The 26455-nt window shown below is 43.9% G+C and overlaps 1 protein-coding gene across 4 annotated transcripts in view; it reads right to left on the bottom strand.

The window, feature by feature from the left end:
- focad (focadhesin) overlaps positions 1-26455 on the bottom strand; it is a 238134-nt gene that overhangs the window by 16777 nt on the left and 194902 nt on the right. For 3 of the 4 annotated variants that reach the window (XM_078214275.1, XM_078214272.1, XM_078214273.1), the window contains exons 36-43: positions 24285-24410; positions 22784-22899; positions 17583-17843; positions 12025-12114; positions 9345-9522; positions 6146-6243; positions 4767-5018; positions 850-925 (exon numbers count right to left, since the gene is read on the bottom strand). In XM_078214275.1, the coding sequence (XP_078070401.1) occupies positions 850-925; positions 4767-5018; positions 6146-6243; positions 9345-9522; positions 12025-12114; positions 17583-17843; positions 22784-22899; positions 24285-24410 (1197 nt within the window). Of the gene's footprint in view, positions 1-849; positions 926-4766; positions 5019-6145; positions 6244-9344; positions 9523-12024; positions 12115-13652; positions 13742-17582; positions 17844-22783; positions 22900-24284; positions 24411-26455 lie in introns of those variants that run through there. The other variant, XM_078214276.1, reaches the window with a different exon arrangement.

Here is a 26455-nt window from a genome sequence, read left to right as displayed (position 1 = left end):
GTACATGAAAATGGACACAGGGAATTCAAGTTAAATAGGCATGTTAGAAATTAAGAGAAACATGTCCTGGTCATGAACAGAGGATATTTTTCCAGTCCCTTGTACAATATGGATCAAAACCACACAATAATATCAATAAACATTACAAAGTTAACCAACTATCAACCATCCTCACTTGATCAACAATCCCATCAAGACAGTTTTGTATATTGCCTGCTCCTTTGGCACAAAAACAAGAGAACTCTTTCAAGGGTTCGTTTACTTGAGGAAAATGTTAAAAATCAATTTACCCTGTTTAAGGTAAAGTTATAGAATTGAAATCCAGCAGAAAGACATTGCCCATTCTAAACACAAAGCAGTTCTGCCTCCTTAACCTGCAGCAAACATCAGCATTTCCAAAGTTGACTTAATCTCGTTCTGCTGGAATTAAAACAACTCTAAATTTGTACCCTGACTGGTTCAAAGTCATAACCATGCTATAGCAATGAAACAGCCCTCATCAAAACCAATGGAGTTGTTCTGAGAGTCACAGGATTGCTCTCCAACAATAGCGTTGCCAGGGCAGCTCCTCGGCAACAAGGTCCAGTATCAAGTCATCATCTTACTAATATTAGTTTTTGGATAGAACCCTGGAAAAGAAGAGCAAATCCTTTGAACAAAAAAAAAATCAAGCTTCCAGCTTGCCTCTTTAACGCTAACACGCAACACTATAAAACTGACCCCAATATGATATTAATCCAATAACTAAATTAAGTTTAAGGATTAACTGTCTCGTATGATTGAAGAACACACCAGTACAAATGTTCTGTCAAGCATATCTAAAATTTTAGATAAAAGCAGGAATCATACCTTTGATCATATTCAACTTATCCAATGATATTGCCTCATGTGGACTTTCTGCTATGGTAAAGAGCCAATCAATGAACTGCAATGGAAACAGAAATATAAAACTCAGTGTAAGATTCGGATGATCATACTGCATCAATCAGCTTTGTTTATGAACAAACATTTACTCAACTTCTGTGGGGATATTTTAATAGATTTCAATTTTTTGTGTATAATTTGTTTTATTCTGAAGCAATGAGTGCTGCAATTTATTTAGTTATTTGCGAGAAAATATAAAGGCCAGCAGGAGAAAATTATTTTCTGGGGACACAGTAAACAGGGATTTGAGCTCTAAAATCTACTGGCTCATAGAAATGAGCTGCTGGTCTTCAATAATAATAGCTCAAAAATAAATAAAAACAGGCATTTTGCTGGGATTCTTTCTGGCTATCTATGATTTTGTACTACATTTAATATCTTCTAAATCTTACACGCAGACTGATGTGTTGCCCTTGTAAATCTAAACTGTCTACATCAACGGGGATGAAGTGGAAATTGTTGAGAGCTTCAAGTTACTAGGTGTCCAGATCATCAACAACTTGTCCTGGTCTTCTATTCTGATGCTATAGTTCAGAAAGCCCACCACTTTCTCAGGAGGCTAAGGAAATTCAGCATGTCCGCTACAACTCTCACCAATTTTTACAGATGCACCATAGAAAGCATCTTTTCCAGATGTATCACAGCTTGGTATGGCCCCTGCTCTGACCAAGACTGCAAGCAACTACAAAGGGCCATGAATGAAGCCCAGTCCATCACACAAACCAGCCTCCCATCTATTGACTCCGTCTACACTTCCTGCTGCCTTGGAAAAGCAGCCAGCATAATCAAGGACCTTATGATCCTGGACATACTTCCTTCCACTTTCTTCTGTGGGGAAAAGGACACAAAAGTCTGAAGTCATGTACCAACCAACTCAAGAACAGCTTCTTCCCTGCTGCCATCAGACTTTTGAAAGAACCTGCCTCGTATTAAGTTGATCTTTCTCTACACCCTAGCTATGACTGTAACACTACATTATGCACCCTCTCCTTTCCTTCTCCCCTATGTACTCTATGAACGGTATGCTAGCGCGCAAGAAACAATACTTTTCACTGTATCCCAATACATGTGACAACAATAAATCAAATACCTAATTATTTATTATACTCACCTTTGATTAAGTCTCCCCAGCTCCATTACTAGATAGATGTTGCTGCACCTTCTAGTTTTCTTTACTGAATCCAGCCCACTTCTCTCCAACTCTGAATCCAAGTTGAGTAGTGATTATCTTCACAGAACCACCTATCTGAAGCCTCTTCCCTGACTCTCCACCAATCACATTCCTCGATCCTGCCTCATTTCCCATCAGCCCTTGAGGAACACCCCTCAGAAAGCAAACATAAGAAGCGCTTTAATAAACTTGCGGCTGGTTCTCAGGTCACAGCCAGGGACATGGCCATGCATCCTTGAAGGGCATACTTGTACAAATAGATTTCCCAGTACTGAGCAGAAAGCCAGGTGTAATGTGTTTAGTACATTTACTCTGTAAAATAGGAAACTCCTTACCAAACATCTGAAATAATTAAAACAGAATTCCCAGCTTAATGCTGGGAAACCCCCTAGGGGTGGCGGTTTCCCAGCATTGGGTGAGAAAATGTGTGGAGTTTGCACATTCTCCACGTGTCTGCGTGGGTTTCCTCCGGGTGCTCCGGTTTCCTCCCACAGTCCAAAGATGTGCAGCTTAGGTTGATTGGCCATGATAAAATTGTCCCTTAGTGTCCTGAGATGTGTAGGTTAGAGGGATTAGCGGGTAAACGTGTAGGGATATGGGGGTAGGGCCTGGGTGGGATTGTGGTCGGTGCAGACTCGATGGGCCGAATGGCCTCCTTCTGCACTGTAGGGTTTCTATGATTTCTATGATTTCTAAATGGTTAACTCTGGAACAAAACAGGTGGCATCTGTGCCCCATTGTCACCATAAAGACATTCCTTATTGTCCTACAAAACATTAACAGCTACAAGAATGATGTCATATTCCAAGTCCTCCTCTCTATCTCATCAATCCTCAGACACCACAAAATGTCTCCAGAGTTATCCCAGAACGAAACAGCCAGCTCTCCATTCAGTAACCACTGCTGCAATATCTCACTGAGTCACAGATTAACTCTCCCCTCCCGAATCTCAAATCCTTTCCAAATGCTCCTACTCAACCATTGTCTGCAACGTACACCTTCCACTGCTCACAGACATGAGGCAGTACTCTCAATGCTGCAAAATTCCACAGGATATTTTTCAGCAACCCACCCAGAATTCCCACATCCAGAATTCCTAAACCTAATAAGGACACCCCCAATACATGCCCTTCACAACATCAACACTCCCACATCACCATCACCTTTAACACCAACACCAATGCCAGTCTCGCTGTTTAGTAACTTCACTTCAATTTTTCCTTCTGGAAAAATGGTAAATAAATTATCTGTGGGTATTTGGGCACCTTGGATAGTGCAGGGAACCTGTTTACCTATTAGTATGTGAACATATGCAGTAGATGGGCCCTGTGTGTGTCCTCTGCCTGGTACTTGGCTCTGGTCCGCTGCATGTGTGTTATGGAGCAGCAACATAGTGCCTGGTGAGGGTCTCTCGGTCTCCATCACTCTTGGGCACAGAACAATTCAACAGCCAGTTTTTCTTTTCAGCTTGTTTTCTGTTTTTTTTAAATCCTGGGATTTCAAGACTGACACTTTTTTCTATGTCATCTGTTCCTTTCTGGTCTCCCATCACCAGTCCCCTAATGCCTGTGCAGGCCATGACTCAATGCACTAACTCCATACACCTTGTCATCCCAAGTGGATAGTGTTGTGAGCTAAGAACAGAGGGAGATTAAACCAAAATGAAGTAAAAACTGCTGCCAACACATTTACATCTTTCCTTAAACAAAGAGACCAAAACTGTACACAGTACTCCAGATGTGGTCTTGCTAGTGTCCTGTACAAATGAAGCACAACCTCTCTACTCATATTCACTTGCCCTTGCAATAGACGATAACCTTCTATTAGTTTTCCTAATTACTTGTTGTATCTGCATTCTAGCCTTTTGCGATTTATGCACTAGGACACCCAGAACCCTCTGCATCTCAGAGCTACACATGATATGGTAATATAATTCCAACTGAGACAATATGATATATAACTGCAATTCTTAAGTAAATTATGAGCATAAGATTTTAAGCATTAATTTAGCCAGGGTTCTGATCACGCAGTATCCTCTGCTGGCAAGTGCAAAAGTGTTCGTTTTTTAAAGGATAGAATTGGTACCAGCTGCGACGACCTTTGTTGTCGAGGCTCACACATGAAAAATAAGGACTTGTGGGACGTGAAGGAGCAGTCCTGGAATTACACCTCAAGGATGAGTCGGGGGAGGAGGAGAGGAATTGGAAGAATGGGGAACTATTATGGTGGTCATGAAGGCCACAAGGGATCATCAATGAATCTCTTCACAGGCTTCATGAAGCATAAGCTGTCTTATTGAGCAAGCAGAGAAAGCGGTCAGCGGGGGTTCTTAAACCTGTTACTCTACCCGCACTGTTGTTGTAGGTCCCGAGACGAAGACTACCTGACTGGAAGCCACAGGTGTAGCACTTTCCTTTGGCGCACAATAAAGGGTGTTGGTGACGGGAAACCGGTGTTTGGCTGAATTACGAAAGCAACCAAACAAATTCTCGTTTAATTTTCACTTCGTCAGCACCAACACAGCTAGTTCTTCTTTTAATCCAGTTTTGAATAAGAGTTTTGCTCACAAGCCCCACATTAATTGCTCAGTTATTATGTGCAAGTCTAATCCTGAGCCACTGCTTTTAGTCTCTCCCAACCGCAGCTTGACATAGCCTGAGCACTGACTCACCTTTTGTCTTTGGTCTTTCCATGGATCCTTAGCCAGTAATAAGAGAATGCTTTGTGGTAGGAAATGAAGACATTGTTGCACGGACAGGGAATCCACTGAACTTCCACCAAAAGGAGCTTGCACGTGGTCGGTGAAACTTTTCTCTCCTGTGCATGGCAACCAGCTGGCTCGGACGCCCAGCATCAGCGGTGTAGTGTGGTCACTCCACGCAGCAACCGCAGCGGCAAATACACCCAGCAGAAAATCCACTGCCTTCAAAAAAGAAATAACAAGTAAATCTGCTGGACATCGCGGGCCAAAGATTACTCATGACAAACCTATCAAACATTTTAAACAGCATTTTCAATTGTTATGTTTTGATTTATGAGGCAAATTTCCAGCGTGTCTTTCATTCCATCAGCGTAGGCATTTTCACTGCAGGAACAAATGGCATTAAAAACTAAAACAAAATCAACTTGCTGTCTTCCAATATAATTATTGTAAGATATTTGTTTTTATAAAGTTAACTAAATGGTGCTCAAATATAAATTCAGGCCACATTAATTGCACATTAGCATATTCTGGACTTTTATTTACTGAATGACATAAGAAACGTATTTTGCAAACACAGCCAGTGGGATTTAACGGCCTCACTCATCCTGAAACTGAAAAATCCCACCCAAGGTCAATGGATCTTTCCATGGTCCGCCCCTCACCCGCTCTGATTCCCGTGGCAGGCAGGCTGGTAAAATTCCGGCTAATGTGCCATGCTACAGAACACACCACACACACTTCCACTATTTTATCAGTTCGTAATGTATATTGGTAATTTGACAAATGGCTACGTTTCCAGAATCATAGAATCCTACAGTGCAGAAGGAGGACATTCGGCCCATCGAGTCTGCACCGACCCAGGCCCTATTCCCACAACCTCACGCATTTACCCTGCTAATCCCCCTGACACTAAGGGGCAATTTAGCATGGCCAATCCATCTCACCCGCACATCTTTGGAGTATGGGAGGAAACCGGAGCACCCGGAGGAAACCCACGCAGACATGGGGAGAATGTGCAAACTCAGCACAGAAAGTGACCCAAGCCGGGAATCTAACCCAGGTCCCTGGTGCTGTGAGGCAGCAGTGCTAACCACTGTGCCACCGTCAGTGGACAGAGGAATAAATCTTTTCAATTTTACATCTACGACATGTTCTAGCAGGTCCATGATTGACTTATTCTAGCACAAACTTTGCTTCAGTGAATGGTATTTAATCACTTTGATGTCCTTTGGTTATCAAGATTGCTAAACAATGGATGTATTGGCAATTTCCAACTAATTCCCACGGTATTGCCTTGGAACAGAAAACATTTCCAATTTACAAAGTAAACCTTGGAACCAGGATACCTCTATCGGATCAGCATTCTGCATGGGAGCTGACCCATGAGCAACGTTTCGAATGTGTCCCATCAGCTCCAACAGCCATTCCATCCGCTTTATTACACCTGAGCAAAAAGCAGGAGAAAATGTCAGCAGCACATTTGTTACTTTGCTTCTTCACGATCAGCGCAGCCTGTTAACCATTGAGAGGCATTTGCTTCCTTCCTCAGACCCAATATCCAAATAAAATCAGCGTGCGACCTGCTCCTGGGGATACTGGCGCTGCCATTCTGTTTAAAATGTAATATTAGTGTCACAAGTAGGCTTACATTAACACTGCACTGAAGTTACTGTGAAAATCCCCTAGTCATCACACTCCGTCGCCTGTTTGAATACACAGAGAGAGAATTTAGCATGGCCAATGTATCTAACCAGCTTTCGTACTGTGGGAAGAAACCAGAGCGCCTGGAGGAAACCCAAGCAGACAAGGGGAGAACATGCAGACTCCGTCCAGACAGTGTCCCAATCTGGGAATCGAACCCGGGTCACTGGCTGTGAGGCAGCAGTGCTAACCACTGTGCCTATTGTGTCTATTGTAACAGGTATTTTGATGTGAGGAATTGTGAGTTAGCTCTGGCAACATGTCATGCTGCAATATAGTTCAAAGCCAACATACTGTGCTACACCAATTAAAATAGAACTTCATATAATTATTAGCCATAACTGGCGTGACTGCCCTCTGCTGGATATTGGAAATTACCTAATTATCAAGAGTCTGATAAATTGGGGACAATACAAAACCCATCTGGCACATACCTACTGCCACTCTGGTAAGAGCAAGGGGAAAAAGGACAAAAATTAAGGTGAGGTTTCCTGGAGTCATAACGTCACATCAGAGCTTCCTGCCAGCCCTCAGGTGATAGACTCACCACCTGCCCAAACAAGGGTCCGCTTGAGGCCTTGTGTTGGGAGTTCCTGCTGGCATCCCAGAGGTCTGGCAGGGTATTGACGTGGAGATGCCGGCGTTGGACTGGGGTAAACACAGTAAGAGTTTTAACAACACCAGGTTAAAGTCCAACAGGTTTATTTGGTAGCAAATGCCATTAGCTTTCGGAGCGCTGCTCCTTCGTCAGATGGAGTAGAAATCTGCTCTCAAACAGGGCACAGACACACAAAATCAAGTTACAGAATACTGATTGTTGAAGAAGCCATCCCCTACGGACAAGCCCTCTGGATACACAGGATCTGCTCGGATGAGGAGGATCGCAACAGACACCTCCAGACGCTGAAAGATGCCCTCATAAGAACAGGATATGGCGCTCAACTCATCGATCGACAGTTCCGACGCGTCACAGCGAAAAACCGCACCGACCTCCTCAGAAGACAAACACGGGACATGGTGGACAGAGTACCCTTCGTCGTCCAGTACTTCCCCGGAGCAGAGAAGCTACGGCATCTCCTCCGGAGCCTTCAACATGTCATTGATGAAGACGAACATCTCGCCAAGGCCATCCCCACACCCCCCACTTCTTGCCTTCAAACAACCGCGCAACCTCAAACAGACCATTGTCCGCAGCAAACTACCCAGCCTTCAGGAGAACAGTGACCACGACACCACACAACCCTCCTCTGCAAGACGTGCCGGATCATCGACACGGATGCCATCATCTCACGTGAGAACACCATCTACCAGGTACACGGTACCTACTCTTGCAACTCGGCCAACATTGTCTACCTGATACGCTGCAGGAAAGGATGTCCCGAGGCATGGTACATTGGGGAAACCATGCAGACGCTACGACAATGGATGAATGAACACCGCTCGACAATCACCAGGCAAGACTGTTCTCTTCCTGTGGGGGAGCACTTCAGCGGTCACGGGCATTCAGCCTCTGATCTTCGGGTAAGTGTTCTGCAAGGCGGCCTTCACGACACACGACAGCGCAGAGTCGCTGAGCAGAAACTGATAGCCAAGTTCCGCACACGAGGACGGCCTAAACCAGGATGTTGGCTTTATGTCACACTATCAGTAACCTCCACAGCTTGCCTCCTGGACTTGCAGAATCTCACTGGCTGTCCTGACTGGAGACAATACACATCTCTTTAACCTGTGCTTAATGCTCCCTCCACTCACATTGTCTGTATCTTTAAGACCTGGTTGGCTGTAGAGATTCACATTCTAATCAATATTCTGTAACTTGATTTTGTGTCTCTGTGCCCTGTTTGAGAGCAGATATCCACTCCATCTGACGAAGGAGCAGCACTCCGAAAGCTAATGGCATTTGCTACCAAATAAACCTGTTGGACTTTAACCTGGTGTTGTTAAAACTCTTACTAGGGTATTGACAGCCAGTCAGCCGCATAAGCCCAGGCCACTGTCTTACAAGGCTAGGATTATGGCCCACTCCCAGAAGAGGGACGGTAAGATACTGGCCATTATCTTTTCCCCCTGTCACAAACTGTTCTCTTCTGCCATTGACTCCATCCCTCTCTCCCTGGCAACTGGCTGCAGCTGAACATGACGGTTTGCCACCTTGGCCTTGTATCTGACTTCAAGCTGAACTTCCAATCACATATCCACAGCATCACTAAGGCTGTGAGTTTCTAGCTCCATAACACTAACTAACTTGACTCTGCTTCAGCTTAACTGTCCCTGAAACCCTCATCTATGCCTCGCTTACCTCGAGACTTGACTATTCCAACGTGCACTTGGCCATACTCCCATTGTTCACTCTCCATAAACTTAACATTATTCAGACTCTATCTATCATATCCTAGCTCACACCAAGTCCCATTCACCCTTCACCTCCAAAATGCACCCCCTCCCCACAAAACCATGCACCCTTCTCCAACCCTCCAAGATCTCTGTGCTCTTCCTGTAATAATAATGAAAAACTACTGGACTTGAAAACTAATTCTTGCAATTGAGAAGGCAGATAGGTAATGTCCCAATGCATAAAAACAAAACCTCAGCGTGGTGCAGGGAGATGAAATGTAAGATATTTTACCACCTTAAAAAAGGCAATGGAACTGTTTATTTGGAATGTGTCAGCACTCAGTGAAGTCCACAGTGATAACAGCTGCCTCAGAAGGGAGCGCAAGAAGATGAAGCAATATTTTTAACATTGGATTTTCGAATAACTTGAAAGCCATGCATCAGAGACCTTATACCTGCCCGAGACAGCAAAGTCCTCAAGCACCCCTTGTTCCATTAATCCCAGTTTACCTGTGTTCTGATGGCTGACAAGTCGAGACTGGTAAAAACTCTGCAACATAATCCAGGTGACAGTCTCCATTTGACAGCTGCCGACTGCAGTAGCGATAAGGTCATTAAAGCACAGCAGAGGAACCCGGCCATGGGAAACCAGATATGCTCTGACAAATGTGGCCTTTGCAATTGTACTCTGCAAAAAATTTCAGCCAAAGTAACTGAGTTAAACGAGAGTCAACTAAACTGAAATCTTAAATGGCTAAGTCATATTAGTGCCCAATATCTCACCTTTGCATCTCAATGATTTCACATCGATTTAATCTTGCACTCAAGCTGTGATCTATTAAAATATCATGCGCTGCAAAATAACTGCAATCACCTTGAATTTGGACTCCTGCAGTCTATTTAACAGCATGCAGACAAGTTAATAAGGTGATCCATTTTATAAAGCAAGGTGAGCTGACAGCCTCAGTCACAAAAGGTGAATACAGATTCCAAAGGCAGCCAGTGCCATCTGATAAGGTTGTGCATTTTATTACAGTAGCGGCTGCCTTGGGTGAAAGCTCAGAGGTTGCAGCCATGGACAACAACAATAGATAGCAATGGCAACATTTACTAAATCAAAACGTGTACCTTATTGGTTGGGTGCACGTAATTATCGCCACTAAACTTTGCCCTTCTGCTCTCCAGAACCCAAGTGGATGTTGGTGGAATGTAGGGAAGAGGGTTACCAAGATTATCCTGATGGACAGGGGTCAGAGTGATTCGCAAGCTGAAGGTTGAAAGGTTTCAGCTAATAGCGACATGCAGAGAGGTTTGCCGGATCAGGCAGTTTCAGATGACGGGTCATGAGGCTGGAGATAAGTAAACTCTGTGGGAATGTGAAGTATATGGAAGGGAGCTGCTAAAGGTACGTCACTGATGGTGCTGAAAGCCACACTGATTATCAGTATTGTGCGAGATTGGAGTCAGGTGCAAAATGCTCAGTCCAGAACCTCCCTTGTTTTTGCTTGCTTCTGTTTCTAGAAATTTCTTCAGGTTGGTCAACTTTGTGTCCAGAGATTCATCAAATCCCTACAGTGCAGAAGGAGGCCATTCGGCCCATCCAGTCTGCACCAAATCTCTGACAGAACATCCAACCCAGGCCCTCTCCCTTGCCCCATCCCTGTAATCCCACACATTTACCATAGCTAATCCTCCTAACTTACAAACCTTTGGACACTCAGGTGCAATTTAGCATAGCCAATCCACCTAACCAGCACATCTTTGGATTGTGGGAGGAAACCGGAGCACCCGGAGGAAACCCACGCAGACATGGGGAGAATGTGCAAACTCCACACAGGCAGTCACCCAAGGCTGGAATTGAACCCTGGTCCCTGGCTCTGTGAGGCAGTAGTGCTAACCACTGTACTACCGAGTCCTGTCAAGTTTTGCCCATTCTTGCATTTGCCTCCATTTTCAACAACGTGCTATTGTGTGTACTTCTGAATAAAGATGTTCCTGCCCTTGACATCACCCATTCTGTTCTGGAATTACTTATTCCCATTCGTCCCACTCATAGTCAGGGTTTCCACACCTCAAATTACAGATTAGAAAAATGGCATTGATGGGTCGAAAGAAGAGATTGCATTTGACTGAACACGTAGCAAGATTGCAAAGGGATTATAGTGAACAAATATAGCGACGCCAAGAACTGCAACTAATTGGTTTTGCTTGGTTCTTTGTGGATTTTGTGTTAGCAATGTTTCACTTTGAAAATATTTTCATTATCACTCCATTTCTTTCAAAACGGCCTGGGAATTATTATAAATTTAAGATAAAAATAAACCACATTTCCCAATAAATTTTCCAGAAAGTACCACAAGAGAAAGTGCCCAGAACCTTCAACTATTTGTATGCATTCTTTTTTATTTTTTTATAATGGGATGTGGGCATCGCTGACAAGGCCAGCATTTGTTGCCCATTCCTAATTGCCGTTGAACTGAGTGGCTTGTCAGACCATTTCAGAGGGTAGTTAAGAGTCAGCCTCATTACCGTGGATCTGGAGTCACATTTGGCCAGACCAGATAAGGGTGGCAGATTTCCTTTCCGAAAGGACATTAGTGAATCAGATGGGTTTTTACAGATTGGCAATGGCTTCACGGTCACCATCATTGAGACTAGCTTTTCAATTCCAGACTTATTAATTGAATTTGAATTGGTGAATGTGATCTATGATTTGTCAATGCTCCCCACTGTTGAAATGGCGTACTGAGATGCATTAAAAAGTATTACACTTGTCATCTTCCACAATTAACAGATAAATGTTAAAGTTTATTTATTAGTGTCACAAGTAGTCCCAAATTAACACTGTAATGAAGTTACTGTGAAAATCCCCTAGTTGTCAAACACTCCGGCGCCTGTTTGGGTTTCTGAGGGAGAATTTAGCATGGCCAATGCATCTAACAAACACATCTTTTGTACTGTGGGAGAAAACCAGAGCACCCGGAGGAAACCCACACAGACACAGGGAGAATGTGCAAACTCCGCTCAGGCAGTGACCCAAGCCAGGAATCGAACCTGGGTCCCAGGCGCTGAGAGGCAGCAGTGCTAACCACTGTGCCACCATGTCCCCCATGCACCTGTAATTCAGACCTACCTAAATAGAAAAATATTTTTAGGTTATGATTTTCATGCATTCCAAAAGAAGCATTACCTTGGTAGCCTGGGTTATTCTGTCAACCTCAGTATCACCTAGTTCAGAAAGGCACTTGGCAATCCCAACATAAAAGTCCAGCTCAGTGACCTGAAAAGGAAATAAGGAATTATGAATGTGATTAATTGATAAATCATTCAGAAAAAAACCTCAAAACCGGTGACGCTCCTTTTTAAAATGTCCTTTCAAATTATAATTAACATTAATATAATTCTGCTTTTCTATCAATAAAATTACATCCAACCCAATATAACAGAGGGGCACTGATAATGAGGAGAATCGGCTTGGAGAAGAGGCAGAATTCAGTGGAGGAGCTAAAAGAATCGTAGTAATAATACAATTGTTACACTCCTTTGCTGGGTTGCGATTCACTGCTTGGATGTGCTCAGGCAATTACAGTACCCCCACTAACATCCTGGTTATCATTAGCTAGCTTGGGTGCTAAGCAGAATCAAAGAATATCAGACATTATTAACATCTTATCTGCTGTGGAACCAGGACATATGCCATAGTCTGGTTCAATACTGTTGCAAATTGTGCCCTCCAAGCCAAATGTTCCAAGTAGTCATGAGTTTAGTAACGCTTAAGAACACGCAAAAGTTCAGCACGTAACTGAGCTCAAAAGACAGAAGTTACCTGGTCTAATTGCTGCTTAGCACCTAGCTGGCTGATCATAACCAAGATGTTAGCGGGAGTGCTCTAATTGGCCCAAGCACATCTAAGCAATGAATCGCAACCCAGCAAAGGAGTAACGTCTTTAGAAGAGGAAAGTGGAAAACTAGAAAAATTACATTTTACAATATGGAAAAGACGGTGCAATGTTTTCAATACACTGTGTGACAGCTCTGGATAACATACAGAGTTGCATTTATGCTTTTGAATAACAAAAAGACATTGCAATTCATGGGAACAAAGTGGTCTTGGTGGTTACTTTATCAATGAATAATTAAATTCATTATGAAATATCAGAATGTTTGTGTGTTTGGGCCATACACCAAATGCCCGATCACAACCATTCCATCTGGAGAAGGAGCCAAGCAAAGCTGCAGATAGTCTTCCACGGGAAGGAAAGGAAAGCATATCAAAAGGAAAGTTGAATCAGACAATGGCAAATGTCCTGTTAGCTGGTTACACAGCAGAAAAGATATGTTAATAGTGTCCGATCGGCAGAAATCTGAAAAGATAGAAATAATTTTACAGGGTGACAACTTTCCAATTAAAAATTGGGATTTCAACAATTGGTGAGAGCGAATTTATATTGTTCATTTTTAAAGGCAGTACCGATGATAAAACTGCCTGGTTTATGTTTTTAATACCCATTCAGAATTTCCAGCAGTTCACAATTTTTCTGTTTAAAGATTGTGGGTGTGATTTTCTGGATCTTTCTGCTGGTGGGATCTTCCAGTCCCGCCAGCGGCGAACCCCCACCGTGAGTTTCCTGCCGGTGGAGGTGGTGGAATCAATAGGAAATCCCATTGACAGCGGCGGAACCAGAAGACCCCACTGCCAAGAACCACACTGCGGGGCCGCATGGAAACCCCACCCCCAATATCTTGAAGAGATAACATAAACTGATGGATTGCAATAAAGCAAATTTTAAAAAAGCAAAAGTATAACAAAAATGCTACCTTCTTTCTTATTATTTTTGCCATTTGAGAAAATAAACTATCCAGTTAAGTTCTTCTCAATTCTGGAGAACAGGTACCGTACTGAACATCTGTTTGATAAATCACAATACAGAATCACAGAATACTACAGTGCAGAAGAGACCCTTCGGCCCATCGAGTCTGCACCAACACATGAAATGCCCTGACCTGCCCACCTAATCCCACTTGCCAGCACTTGGCCCATTTATTATGAATGTTCTGGTGTGCCCGGTCCTCATCCAGGTACTTTTTAAAAGGATGAGAGGCATCTCGCCTCCACCACCCTGCCAGGCAGTGCATTCCAGATCATCACCATCCTCTAAGTAAAAAAAGGTTTTCCTCAAATTCCCTCCTAAACCTCCCACCCCTCACTTTTAACTCGTGTCCCCTCGTAACTGACCCTTCAACTAAGGGGAACAGCTGCTCCCTATCCACCGTGTCCATGCCCCTCATAATCTTGAGCACCTCAATCAGGTCGCCCCTCAGTCTTCTCTGCTCCAGAGAAAATAACCCAAGCCTATCCTGTAACCCAAGACACTCAACCTCACTGTTGACCACCCGGCCAATGCAGACCTCATTAAAATGATATAAAGTCACAGCTAAGTAAAAAGACCAGTGGCTGCCAGCTACAGCACGATTCAGATGGAGCAGAATCATCAAGCAGCATCACTCTGAACTGATTTCACTGCTCAGCTTCACAATTGGCTTCCAAAGAATACACATGACAGCTGTGCTCCTGGTTGTCATTATTCTTATTTTTAGAGATCGAAATCGCTGCATCAACGTGGAATATCGTGGAAGCGGATTAAATGTCCTGCTGCATTATCCTCGGAGGAAAAGGACTGCTCTGTCTGTCAGTTATGGGATGAAAACACACAATGCAAGAACAGTTTCTTCCCTGCTGCCATCAGACTTTTGAATGGACCTATCTTATGTGTAAGTTGATCCTTCTCTACACCCTAGCTATGGCTGTAACACTATATTCTGCACCCCCTCCTTTCCTTCTCTATGCACGGTATGTTTTGTCTGTACAGCGTACAAGAAACAATACTTTTCACTGTATGTTAATACATGTGACAATAATAAATCAAATCAAATCAAAACAATCCATTAGCTGTACTGAGAAAGGCTGATGTGGCCTGCCCCATTCCACGGAAATAACTCAGACTGTCCCAGAACATTTGGATTCTATGATTCATCCACAAGAACTTAAAAAAAAACATTTTTTCCCCTCATCTTGCCTTCCATCCACAACCCACAGCTTTTTAAGAATACAAGCTTTGCATCACCACAACAATACTTCTTTACTTAGCCTGTCTTCTCTTCCATACTTTTACATCTTGGATTTGATTGGTTCTAGAAAACTTGATCCTTCTTCTAGTACTGAATGCCTGAACTATTAAATAGAAGGAAAGCCTCAAAGACTGGAGCTAGCCATGAACAAAAAGGGTATGGGCAGCCTCATTGTTAAATTACTGGACTACTGATCCAAAGATAAAAAGAGGAAATGCTGGCAATACTCAGCTGGGCAGGTAGCTTCTGTGCAGAGAACAGACATCAACCTGAAACATTAACTCTGTTTCCCTTTCTGAAAGAAATGAGAATCGGAGTCACGTTTTCAGAATAAGACATGAGATTTTTCTTTCTCTCAAAGGGTCATTCTCTTCTCCAGAAAGCAGTGGTGGTTGGGTCATTGAATTTATTCAAGGTGAGTTAGGTGGGTTTTTTTTTACAGACAAGGGAGTCAAAGCTGGAGGTTGGACAGGGGGCAGACTGCAAGATGGAGTTGAGACCACAACCAGATCAACCATGGTCTTATTGATTGATGGAGCAGGCTTAAAAAGCTGGCTGGCTCCTAATCCCATGTTTCTATCTTTGCAAGGTCAATAAATGCTGGCCTTGTCATTGCTGCCCGCTTCCCATGAATGAATAAAGAGATACATGCAAATTTCTCCTCACAACTTAGCCCTCATCCTTTTATTCACAACTTCCCGCTACAAACTACATTTTCTCTCCCATTGATCTTCCTCAGCCCTCATCAAATTAATGTCCTTACCTTGCTCCCTCAACTCCTTCGAAGCCAGTTCCTGACTAACCACGTTTCAGTTCAAGGCTATCCTCACCCTTTCAAAACTGCTACAAACACTGCCTATCTGAAGGAATCAATCTCTCTATTTCTACTCATCAGTGCCTCATCTCAAATCCCTACAAGATTCTTGGACATACTGCTCCTCAGCTAATTACTGACCTCTCTCATCATTTGCTGCTTTTTTCCCCAACCACAGGATCTAAGATGTCGCAATCAATGTTGCCATCATTCCGTGTGACTGTGGTTCACAGTGCCACTCTTTACTGCCAATCTTTCCACAGGGATCCAGTGGTATGGGTGGCATGGTGGCACAGTGGTTAGCACTGCTGCCTCAAAGCGCTAGGGACCCAGGTTCGAGTTCCAGCTTGGGTCACTGTCTGTGCGGAGTCTGCACGTTCTCCCAGTGTCTGCGTGAATTCCTTCCGGGTGCTCCGGTTTCCTCCCACAATCTGAAAGATGTGCTGGTTAGGTGCATTGGCCATGCTAAATTCTCCCCCAGTTTACCCGAACAGGTGCCGGAGTGTGGCCACGAGGGGATTTTCACAGTAACTTCATTGCAGCATTAATATAAGCCTACTTGTGACACTAATAAATAAACTCTGCCTTCAACATCCCCTAAAATCCATCTGAATGTGCCTTTCAGTTTCTGCTCATTGTGCCCCAGAATACACCCTGTTGATGGGTGTCTGTCTCATTAGGTAAGTTGTTGAGCCTGTGTTAGCCGGCAGCGTAAATGGCAACACAGGTGCAAAATCAGAATCTCGTTTTCCCATTTTCCACACCCCTCATCGATGATGTAACGAGATTCCCGCCCCTCATTCCAATACACTTATATGTAATTAATGGGCTTCCCTGCAATATGGTCCCCCTTAACCGAATATTCGTACCTCGCCAATGTGAAGTCATATCGACGAGGTTTAGTTTTAAGTTTATTTATTAATGTCACACATAAGCTTACATTAGCACTGCAATGAAGGTACTGTGAAAATCCCCTGGTCGGCACACTCCAGTGCCTGTTCGAGTACACTGAGGGAGAGTTTAGCATGGCCAATGTACCTAACTAGCACGTCTTTTGGACTGTAGCAGGAAACCGGAGCAACCGGAGGAAACACACACAGACACAGAGAGAACATGCAGATTCCGCACAGATAGTGACCCAAGCTGGGAATTGAACCCGGGTCCCTGACGCTGTGAGGCAGCAGTGCTAACCACTGTACCAGGGTGCCGCCCAACAGGTTTTTAAAAATTTGAAGGGGTTAAGAGGAACCCGCAAGGGCCAAAGGTAATTATAACCCCCAGGGGGAGAGGGACATACTTGGACAATGCCCTGATAACACCCTGGGCAGTGCCAACCTGGCACTGCCAAGAGTGGGCCCACCAGAGAGCCCCATTGTTTGGGATGAGGGGGGACCTCTTATGTGTGTAGGGTGGGTGTCGCCCCGATGCTTGTGGGGGGAGGGGGGTCCCTGTGCCTGTTTGTGGGGGTTCGGTGGGGGGTGGGGGGGGAAGTATTTTTTAAAATGCAGATTGGGGTCTCTCTTTAAATATGGTGCCCTAATCTCTGTGGAAGCGGCCTTGCCAGCTCTATCAGGCCACGCCCCACCAGAGCGACGGCGGAAACCTTGCCCCCTGATTCTCTGTGAGCAGAGTGCCAGAGAACCTGCAGAGAAAACTCAGCTGTGAAGCTGGAGAGCTACACGCCGGTTTTCTCACTAAGACTGACACTCGGGCGATTCCATCATCTCATGAAGCGCTCTGAGATGTTCTTTTACATGAGACACACGGTACGAACGGTACCCGTTGTTGTTGCCGAAATGCTGTACCTGGATCTCATTAGGTAACATCTGGAAAATCATCTCAACACTCTTGCACAATATGCTCCAGCTGTGCGGGACTTGAGTTGGAATCTTCATCGCTTCGTTCAGGCCTTGCAGAACAGAACGACAAAGATCCGGGCTTTTCTGCCTGTTCTCCGTTGTAAAGCACTGGATTGCAAGGACTTCAACAAAAGTCTGAAGTTTATCTTCTGGCACATGTTTCATCCAGGAAGCAAGAGAAGTAAAGAGGTATTTTCTAGTCTCCAGCTGAAGGCAAAACAAAAACACAGAATATAAATCTTGATTGAAATGAAGTGGCTACTAGCCGAGAGAAGGAGCTTACTTTTAAGTTTGAAATTTATTGTACACTCTGGAGGTCGCATGTGGAATTCCTCACCGCAAGTTAAATGATTCATTGCTGTAGAACAATAGCAGAGAAATATCTTGGAATACACAATGTGCCATTCTGTTACTGCAGCAAGGCTGTGCACCATCAGTAATGGTTGGGTTCTTGATGAATTTAGTTACCATCTAAGCTGCTGGTTTGACGTTGCCTTGGGAAAATGCAATCGGTAATACTCGGGGTTGTGGGGATGGGGCCTGGATGGGATTGTGGTCAGTACAGACTCAATGGGCCGAATGGCCTCCTTCTGCACTGTACGGATTCTATGATTTCAAAACATTTTTTGTTAGTTGTGATGTAGAGGCTTTATCATGCCGGAAAAAGTATAAAAGAGGAGAAATGTGCGTCAACATATTGGGGGGAGAATGTGAGGCCTAATTGCTAGTGGGTGCAATTACTGTCCAGATCCCACTGTAAGGTGCACAGAGGTTACCGGAAACAACTAAAATATCTACGCAAGTCGGGCAATATGGTCTTTTTAACATGTGAATTGGGGTCCTATGGCATACAAGGCACCTACTTGTTATTTCAGGATAGTCCTTGGCAGAGTATGCACCACACGGTCTGAACCCAAATCAACAGTTGAACTGAAGAGGTGCCGACCACTATGTTTTATTGTATATTGCAGGGCTGGGAGGGGCAAGAAAAGAGTTCCTTGGCGACCCCACAAAATATGCCGGTGGTGGCTGATCTTGGGTGCCCCCCTTCCCTGTCCAAGATCAGATTCCGCTCCCATTATCCTTAATCTGGCCCCAAAACCTGCTGGGGGGGCTGATACTGTGACGGCCTGGAGAGGGTGGCACGGTGGCACAGTGATTATCACTGCTGCCTCACAGCACCAGGGACCCGGGTTCAATTCTGGCCTCGGATGACTGATTGCATGGAGTTTGCACATTCTCCCCGTGTCTGCGTGGGTTTCCTCCGGGTGCTCTGATTTCCTCCCACATTCCAAAGATGTGCGGGTTAGGTTGATTGGCCATGCTAAATTGCCCCTCGTGTCAGGGGGATTAGCAAGGTAAATATGTGGGGTTACGGGTGGGATTGTGGTCGGTGCAGTCTCGATGGGCCGAATGGCCTCCTTCTGCAGTGTAGGAATTCTATGATTCTATGAGGTGTTGGGGGGGGGGGGAATGGGGCTGGTATGTTGATATAATAGATTATATTCTGCCAGCAGCTGAATGTAAAAGAAAGCCTGGTTCCCAAAATGGACCAGATTTCTCACATGGGCTATTGGACAACCAGCAGGCCATCATTGAAATATCTGCACCGGAGCAAAATCTCATTGTTTCTTTGACGGAGAAGGGTCAGAATCACAATATGAATTCTATTTTTGTTCAGGAAAGGCAGCACTCATGTTCCAACACAGCAGTAAACGTCCATCATTAGACACGTTCATGTGTGCTGTGTCTGAAGGCTGCTCCCTTGGCTCATTGTCTATTAGCTCTTCACCCTGAGCCATTTACTCGGTGGTTTTTGTCAGCGGTGGTTTGCCATTGCCTTCAACTCGCAGGAGCAGGCCCCAAGTCTACCTCAGCGGGAAGGGGAATCAAGCCCGTTAACCTGACCCACACACTAGCCATCTCACCAACTGAGGTAACCAGTCTCACCGACAGGCAGCAGAACAAAAAGGGGAGAAAAAAAATCAAAACCCTTTGAACAAAAGTGTTTATATCTTTCATAAATCTACCATCCATCACTTCTGGAATTTAACCAACTTACAGACAAATGGTCAACCTGAGCTAAAGTTGAAGAAACAGCTCCTGTCTGAAAACGGCTGCCAATTGGAATTGTAAAATGTAGGCCTCAGAAACTGAGGAGACATCAGCAGTGAAAGGTGAGGGTGGGAAAGTGACGAGAGAAAGAGAGAGAGTGAAAATGAATGAAGAACTGAAAGCAGACTGACCTAAAATCAAATGAATCAGAATGAACGGAAAAGCAGGACAACAAGAATAATGAAAGTAACTTGGCAAACTCAGCTCAGTTCTTTGTGGCCACAAACCACAGCAGAAAGCTGCTCAATGTGGGACACAACCCGATTAATATGACTCATAGATCTTATTTGGTCTGCCAAATAGAAAAGAGAAACTGTCCCTCTGAGGTTAGGCATTGCCCATACTGGGGTCAATTTTTCCCTCGTCTTCTTGGCTAGTTACCGAGTGGAGAAGATTCCTGCCTTTAAGAGTCCATCCAATAAGTTGTACTTTTCTGTAACAGACAGTCGGTCCAATCCACCCACACAAAGGCAAAGCTCTACCTCACTGTCTCTGGTCCTGCCACACATGATGTGGAGATGCCGTTGGACTTTAACCTGGTGTTGTGAGACTTCTTACTGTGCCACACATAAGCAGATGATGCTTTGTGGATGTCTGAAGCTGGAAAATGCTTCCTTCACTTGAGCAGCAACAGCACCCTATATTTGTGCAGTGCCTTTGGGTGATAAAATGTCACAAGGCACTTCACAGGACCATTACAGAGCAAACCTTGACACCAGACCACACAAGGAGATGTGAAGGCAGGTTACCAATAGCTTGGTCAAAGAGGTTCAATTTGCAGGAACCTTTTAAAGGAGTTAAGTGAGACAGAGAGGTGAAGGGAGGGAAGTCCAAAGCTTCAGGCCTAGGCAGCTAAGGCATGACCATCAATGGTGAAGTGATGAAAATCAGAGATGCTCAAGTCACTATCGATATAGGGGTTTGAGGCACAGAGAGATTGGATAATAAAGGATGAGAACTTTAGAATTGAAGTGTCAGTTAACCTGGAGACAGTATATGTCAGTGACTGTGGACTGAATTTTTAGGGGAAGCGATGGCCAAGTGCTATAATCGCTAGACTATTAACCCAGAAACTCAGCTAATGTTCTGGAGACCGGGGTTCAAATTTGAATTTGAATTCAATAAAAATATCTGGAATTAAGAATCTACTGATAACCACAAAACCATTGCCGATTGTTGAAAAACCCATCTGGTTCACCAATGCCCTTTAAGGAAGGAAATCTGCCGTCCTTACCTGGTCTGGCCTACATGTTTCTCCAGAGCCACAACAATGTGGTTGACTCTCAACTGCCCTCTGAACAAGGGCAATTAGGGATGGGCAATAAATGCTGGCCGGCCAACGACGCCCATGTCCCATGAATGAAAAAGAAGTGTCACAGGTAAGAACGTGAGAAGCATAGTTTTGGATGTACTCAAGTTTAAGGATTTTCGAAGTCCCCAAGAGTGTGGAAGAATAATCAAGTCTGGAGCTAACAAATGGTGTTTGTTCCTGAAACAGATAAGTCGAAGCAGAGGTGGGGTCCAGTACTGGATGTCAGATAAGCAATCTGATAATTTAGAAATAGAGGAGAGGTCAACAGGAGTGGTGGCGAGGCAGAGCTGGGTGTCTGGCTAGCTTTCATCAGCTCGCAAGTAGTATCTATGCTTTTATTTTCAGGTGATGTTGTCAAGCTGTACACAGCATCAGTGAGATCACAACTGGAGTACTGTGCACAGCTTTGGTCTCCTTATTTGAAAAAATGTATCATTGTGTCAGAAGTAGTTCAGGGAAGGTTCACTCAAACTCATTCCTGGAATGGGCTTATCTAAAGAAAGATTGAGCCTATACCCACTGGGGTTTAGAAGAATCAGAGATGATCTAATCGAAATAAATAAGATCCTGAGGGGGCTTGATAGGGTAGATACCAAGAGGATGTTTCCACTTGTTGGAGAGACCAGAACCAGGAGACATAGTTTAAGAATAAGAGGTCTACCATTGAAGTCAGAGGTGATCAGAATTTCCTTTCCACTCAAACGGTGGTTAGTTTGTGAAATTCTCTTCCCCAGAAAGTATTGGAGGCTGGCTCATTGGATTTATGATGTGGAGATGCCGGCGTTGGACTGGAGTGAACACAGTAAGAGTTTTAACAACACCAGGTTAAAGTCCAACAGGTTTATTTGGTAGCAAATACCATTGGATTTATTCCAGACAGAGTTGTTCGGACTTTTTGACAGATGAGGGAGTTGAGGGTTATGAGTGGCGGATGGCCAAGTGGAGTTGAGAGACAGTCAGACCAGCCTTGATCTTACTGAATGGCGCAGCATTCACATAGCATGTCATTGATGACTGATGAGTGCCATTTTGACACTCTGTTGGGGGGAAGCATTATTAGAGAGATTGAGGCATGGCACACTGGGAAAGATGAACAAGTACTTGGACGGGGTGCCAATTCATTCAAGGGCTCTGGTGAGGAAAAGGAGACTGGTGATGGGACGGTAGTTTGCAAGGACAGATGGCTCGAGATTTGTTTTTTTGAGAAGGGTTATGCCAGCAGATTTGAAGGAGACAAGTACTATATCTGAATAGCAGAACTTGACATGCGAGTAATGGCATGAGGGGAAACAGGAAAGAAATGAAGGAGCAATGCTCCCCCGCAGGGGGCAACCTGAGAAAAATCTTGTCCAGTAGGCTGGAGGGAAGTGGCGGAAGCAGATGAACAGATAGTTGCAATCAATGTGACAGAGAAGTCAACAAGCTCCTCGCACGAGTTGAAGGTGAGGGCATTGGAAATAGAGAAAGGAATTCAAGAAGATGGTTTGCAGAAAGGAGTGGGGATAATTTTTACTTTCCAGGAGTTATTTGGCTGACAAGAGCAGTGCTTGAATATAACACATTAATGAACCCTACAACTACAGTCAAAGGAAAGGAAAACTACAAGTGACTTTTCATTTAAGATTATCGCCAACATTTTCTATGTGTGCTGTACAGACTGAACAAGGTAAGTAAAAATACAGAACAAAATGTCATCTATGGACTAAAAATCAATACTTACGTTAAGGGTGTGCACTAATGGTGGGGCCACCCACATTCCTAAAAACATTGCAGCACTTTGTGATGTCTGAGCCTGGGTAACTGCTAATTCAATGCAGTGCTGCTGAATATCTTCACCTACAGTGAAAGAGAAAACACGGTATTAAAGCTGGAATGTTACAGCATGACCACTGCATGGCACTGTTTACTTTACAAATGGCTCCAGAGTCCAAGCTGTTTCCCTCCACAATTAGAACCCGATACTGACAAATCTCGATCTTTCCTCAGTTAATTTAAGACGAGGCCACAGCATCATGACGGGGAGTGCGATTTCTCACCAATGACTCCAGCACCCTTAAGAACTTAGCAGTGCAGCTAGTAAGTTGCAGGACAGTGGTGCTTAAAGTAGCATAACATGATAGAACTGGTGGGGGGAATATTATAAATCATCGTCGCAGCCAAGCCTTGCCATAACTTACAAAAAAAAGGCTAATGTTAATTTACTCCTGAGAGACAAATCTGTTCTTTCACCGTGCAGGAACGACTGAGGCACAAATCAACAAGAAGTCCCAGTGCCCACAGAAAGTTCATTTGACAGGAGGGGTTTCAGTGTCAAATTTGAAAGGCTAACTAGCACGTCTGACACAGAAGCTAACCTCTTGTGACCTTGGACTGCTGGACCTCTCATCACTTCAGATTTTTTTTCCCCAGGTCAGAACCTATAAAAGCTGGCAATGGATTTATCAACTGAGGCTTGGCTTCGTTTAAAGCTGAGTTTTATTAAAAAAATAATTCGTTAAAAGAATTGTTTGAAGGAATATTCTAATTTAAGATAGAATTATCACACCGTTGGACACTTGGGGGGACGATACACCGACACTTGTTTAAAACACTGGTTAAATTCACCATCTCGTTGTCAACAGAGATGGGTATATCTTTGGAACATTTCTAAAGAATTTTAGCAGAAATGTAACTTTCCTCACTTCATAGAATCTCCCTGTAATCTCTCCAGCATCAATCCCTGCTGTACGTTAAAAGCAGCTAAGACACAAGACGAGGTGAAGAATATATGTTTGTGTGCCCAGCCTTAGAAACCCAACAAAGATCCTGACCCTGATTGAAAGACCAAATATTTTAGACGGAGTTTTAAGTAAGAATGAAACTGTTGTGTATTTCTCCCACGATTTAAAGATAAGGTTGTTGTCGGTAGGCCATTGGCTTTGAACACTCCTTTAAAAGGGAAGAAAATAGCCATATAACCTCTTCATATTCCCAGGTGATGGGCATTGTGCAATATGCATGTATACACTTAATGGCTATTGGCACTATTTTATAATGGCTACTGCATTTGCTTTTTTTTCTTTGTGTCTTGGGAGCCTGCAAGCTCACTTTTCGTTGCTTTTCTATTTGTGCATTATACAATAACAATTATGTTGAATTGAATTGAATTATGAAATAATGGACTTTTTAACAGCACCGTTTTATAATCAATCACTGTATCTTCTAGAATCTGTAGGACTCACCAAAATTCAGTCTCATAAGTGGAGAAAGTATGGAAGCCCAATTGACAGGGGGATATTGACTGTTTCCACATCCAGCGATAGGCCCCAACAAAACTTTTACTAACTGGGGAGGAATTCTCTCAGGACCTACAAATCAAAGAAGAAAACCAGATGTAAGAAAACATTACAGTGATAGCATGGTGCGATCATGTGGGTTATAGTGGTGGACTGATTTTGAGTTCATTCCGAGTTCATTTATGCTATTAGAAATAGCACAAGACACCTAATCGTATTTTCAATGTGTAGCAGATACTCCTCATTTAACTTCATGCTTGCTTACAGTCCCAGGTGCTTAATAGTTTTTAACAGGGGTTAAAACTACTCCAAGGGCATCTTGTTGAAATCTATATATAGGATTGTCCCAGTAAGCGGGTTAATGACTATCAGACACTTGGAAATATCTGATTTACACAGTGCTCATGCATCATTTAAGAAAAGCCCAAGGGAGCATTTTCACCAAGCTAAAAAAAACATTTTTTTACTTGCTGCTACAGAAGCACCATGATACATGGGGTTTGGGTATATCATATATCTGTCCTGGAGAAATTCCATTGGTATGCACAAAAGTCAGCGGCACAGTAGCACAGTGGTTAGCACTGCTGCCTCACAGCGCCAGGGACCCAGGTTCAATTCTGGCTTCGGGTCACTGTCTGTGTGGAGTCTGCACATTCTCCCCGTATCTGCGTGGGTTTCCTCTCACAGACCAAAGGTGTGCGGGTTAGGTTGATTGTCCATGTTAAATTGACCTTAGCGTCAGGGGATTAGCAGGGTAAATATGTTAGGTTACAGGAGTAGGGCCTGGGTGGGATTGCGGTTGGTGCAGTCTCAATGGGTCGAATGGCCTCCTTCTGCACTGTAGGGATTCTATGATTCTATGGGCAGATGTGGGGGTGCTATGGCTGAGTATCATTGTGTTTTTTGCTCCACGTTGTGGTGACGGGAGCTGATACTATGAACAGGGACTGTTGGTGCCATTCTCAGTTTCCAGGTCCTGTTCAAACTGCACAATTTGACGACTGTGACAATCGTATCCCAACACACTCATCTCGGGATCTGCCTTCCAGCTGAGAGTGTGAATAGAGCTATTGAGAGAAGCAGGCATTCTGCCCAGTAATCCAGATCAGACTCAGCTGCAAGTGTGAGCAGCACTGAGACGGGAGTTTCCACGGGAGTGTAAGAAGTCACAATAACTGATGGAGCGCACAGATACCTGTGGCTTCATTTAGTAAATTAGCTAAAGGCAGGAGGGAGCACCTTGAACTCCCCCAGGCTTCCCTTCTCCTTTGGATGACACAATCAATCTGTTTATGCATAACACACTGCAGTACAGAAAGGTCGTGCCCAATGGGTTCCAATTGTCAGGCTTCTCCTTATAGGGTACGATACAAAGAAGGGAAGCAATCTCAAATCATCCAGTCCCAAAAAGAAAACCTTATCGTACCCACTGCATCACCCAATTGGGTCTTGAATAAGATTTTTAACCATGGGTGCTTCTTGAAAAAAGAGACATGTTGTCAAAGCTTTTCGTCTGCACTCATCAGGATCAAGATGACCAATTTCAAAGGGAACAACAATTTATACTGCTTGAGAGAAAGAGTGCAGTCAGATTGGCAAGTGGACTCTGATTGGTCACAGTGTTGCCATGGAAAATGCACCAGGAAATAGATATTTTGTTTAATTCATAAAAGATGCAATGCCTGGACATTTGACGGCTTTTACCACACTTTACTTCATGGAAGTTTATTCCAAGGTTGGATTAAGAAGATCAGTGTTACATTTACATAGCACCTGAGCCTTTCTCATTTAATGCACTTTAGGTACAATGAATTACTTTCAAGAATAATTACTGTTGCCATGTGGATAAATGTAGTGGCCATTTTACACTCAGCAATATTCTCCAACTCACAACGAGGTAAATGGCCAATTAACCTCATCTCAGAAATGCTGCTTAAAAGGAGGAATGTTGGCCAAGACAATTTCAGCAGGGATCTTTAATTTCCAGAACAATTAAACTGAGGCTGTTTTTGCCTGTTGTAACAGCGCAAGTCCAGCAACTCCAACAATGCAGCACACCTTCAATGCTGTAGCCACAACTTTGTTCAAGTCCCAAAGTGGGGTTTGAATCCACAATT

Source organism: Mustelus asterias, chromosome 6 (genome assembly GCF_964213995.1).
Source record: "Mustelus asterias chromosome 6, sMusAst1.hap1.1, whole genome shotgun sequence".
In the NCBI taxonomy this organism is placed as follows: domain Eukaryota; kingdom Metazoa; phylum Chordata; class Chondrichthyes; order Carcharhiniformes; family Triakidae; genus Mustelus; species Mustelus asterias.
Note: the sequence above shows the minus strand (reverse complement) of the source record. Positions and strands in the feature narration are given on the sequence as shown.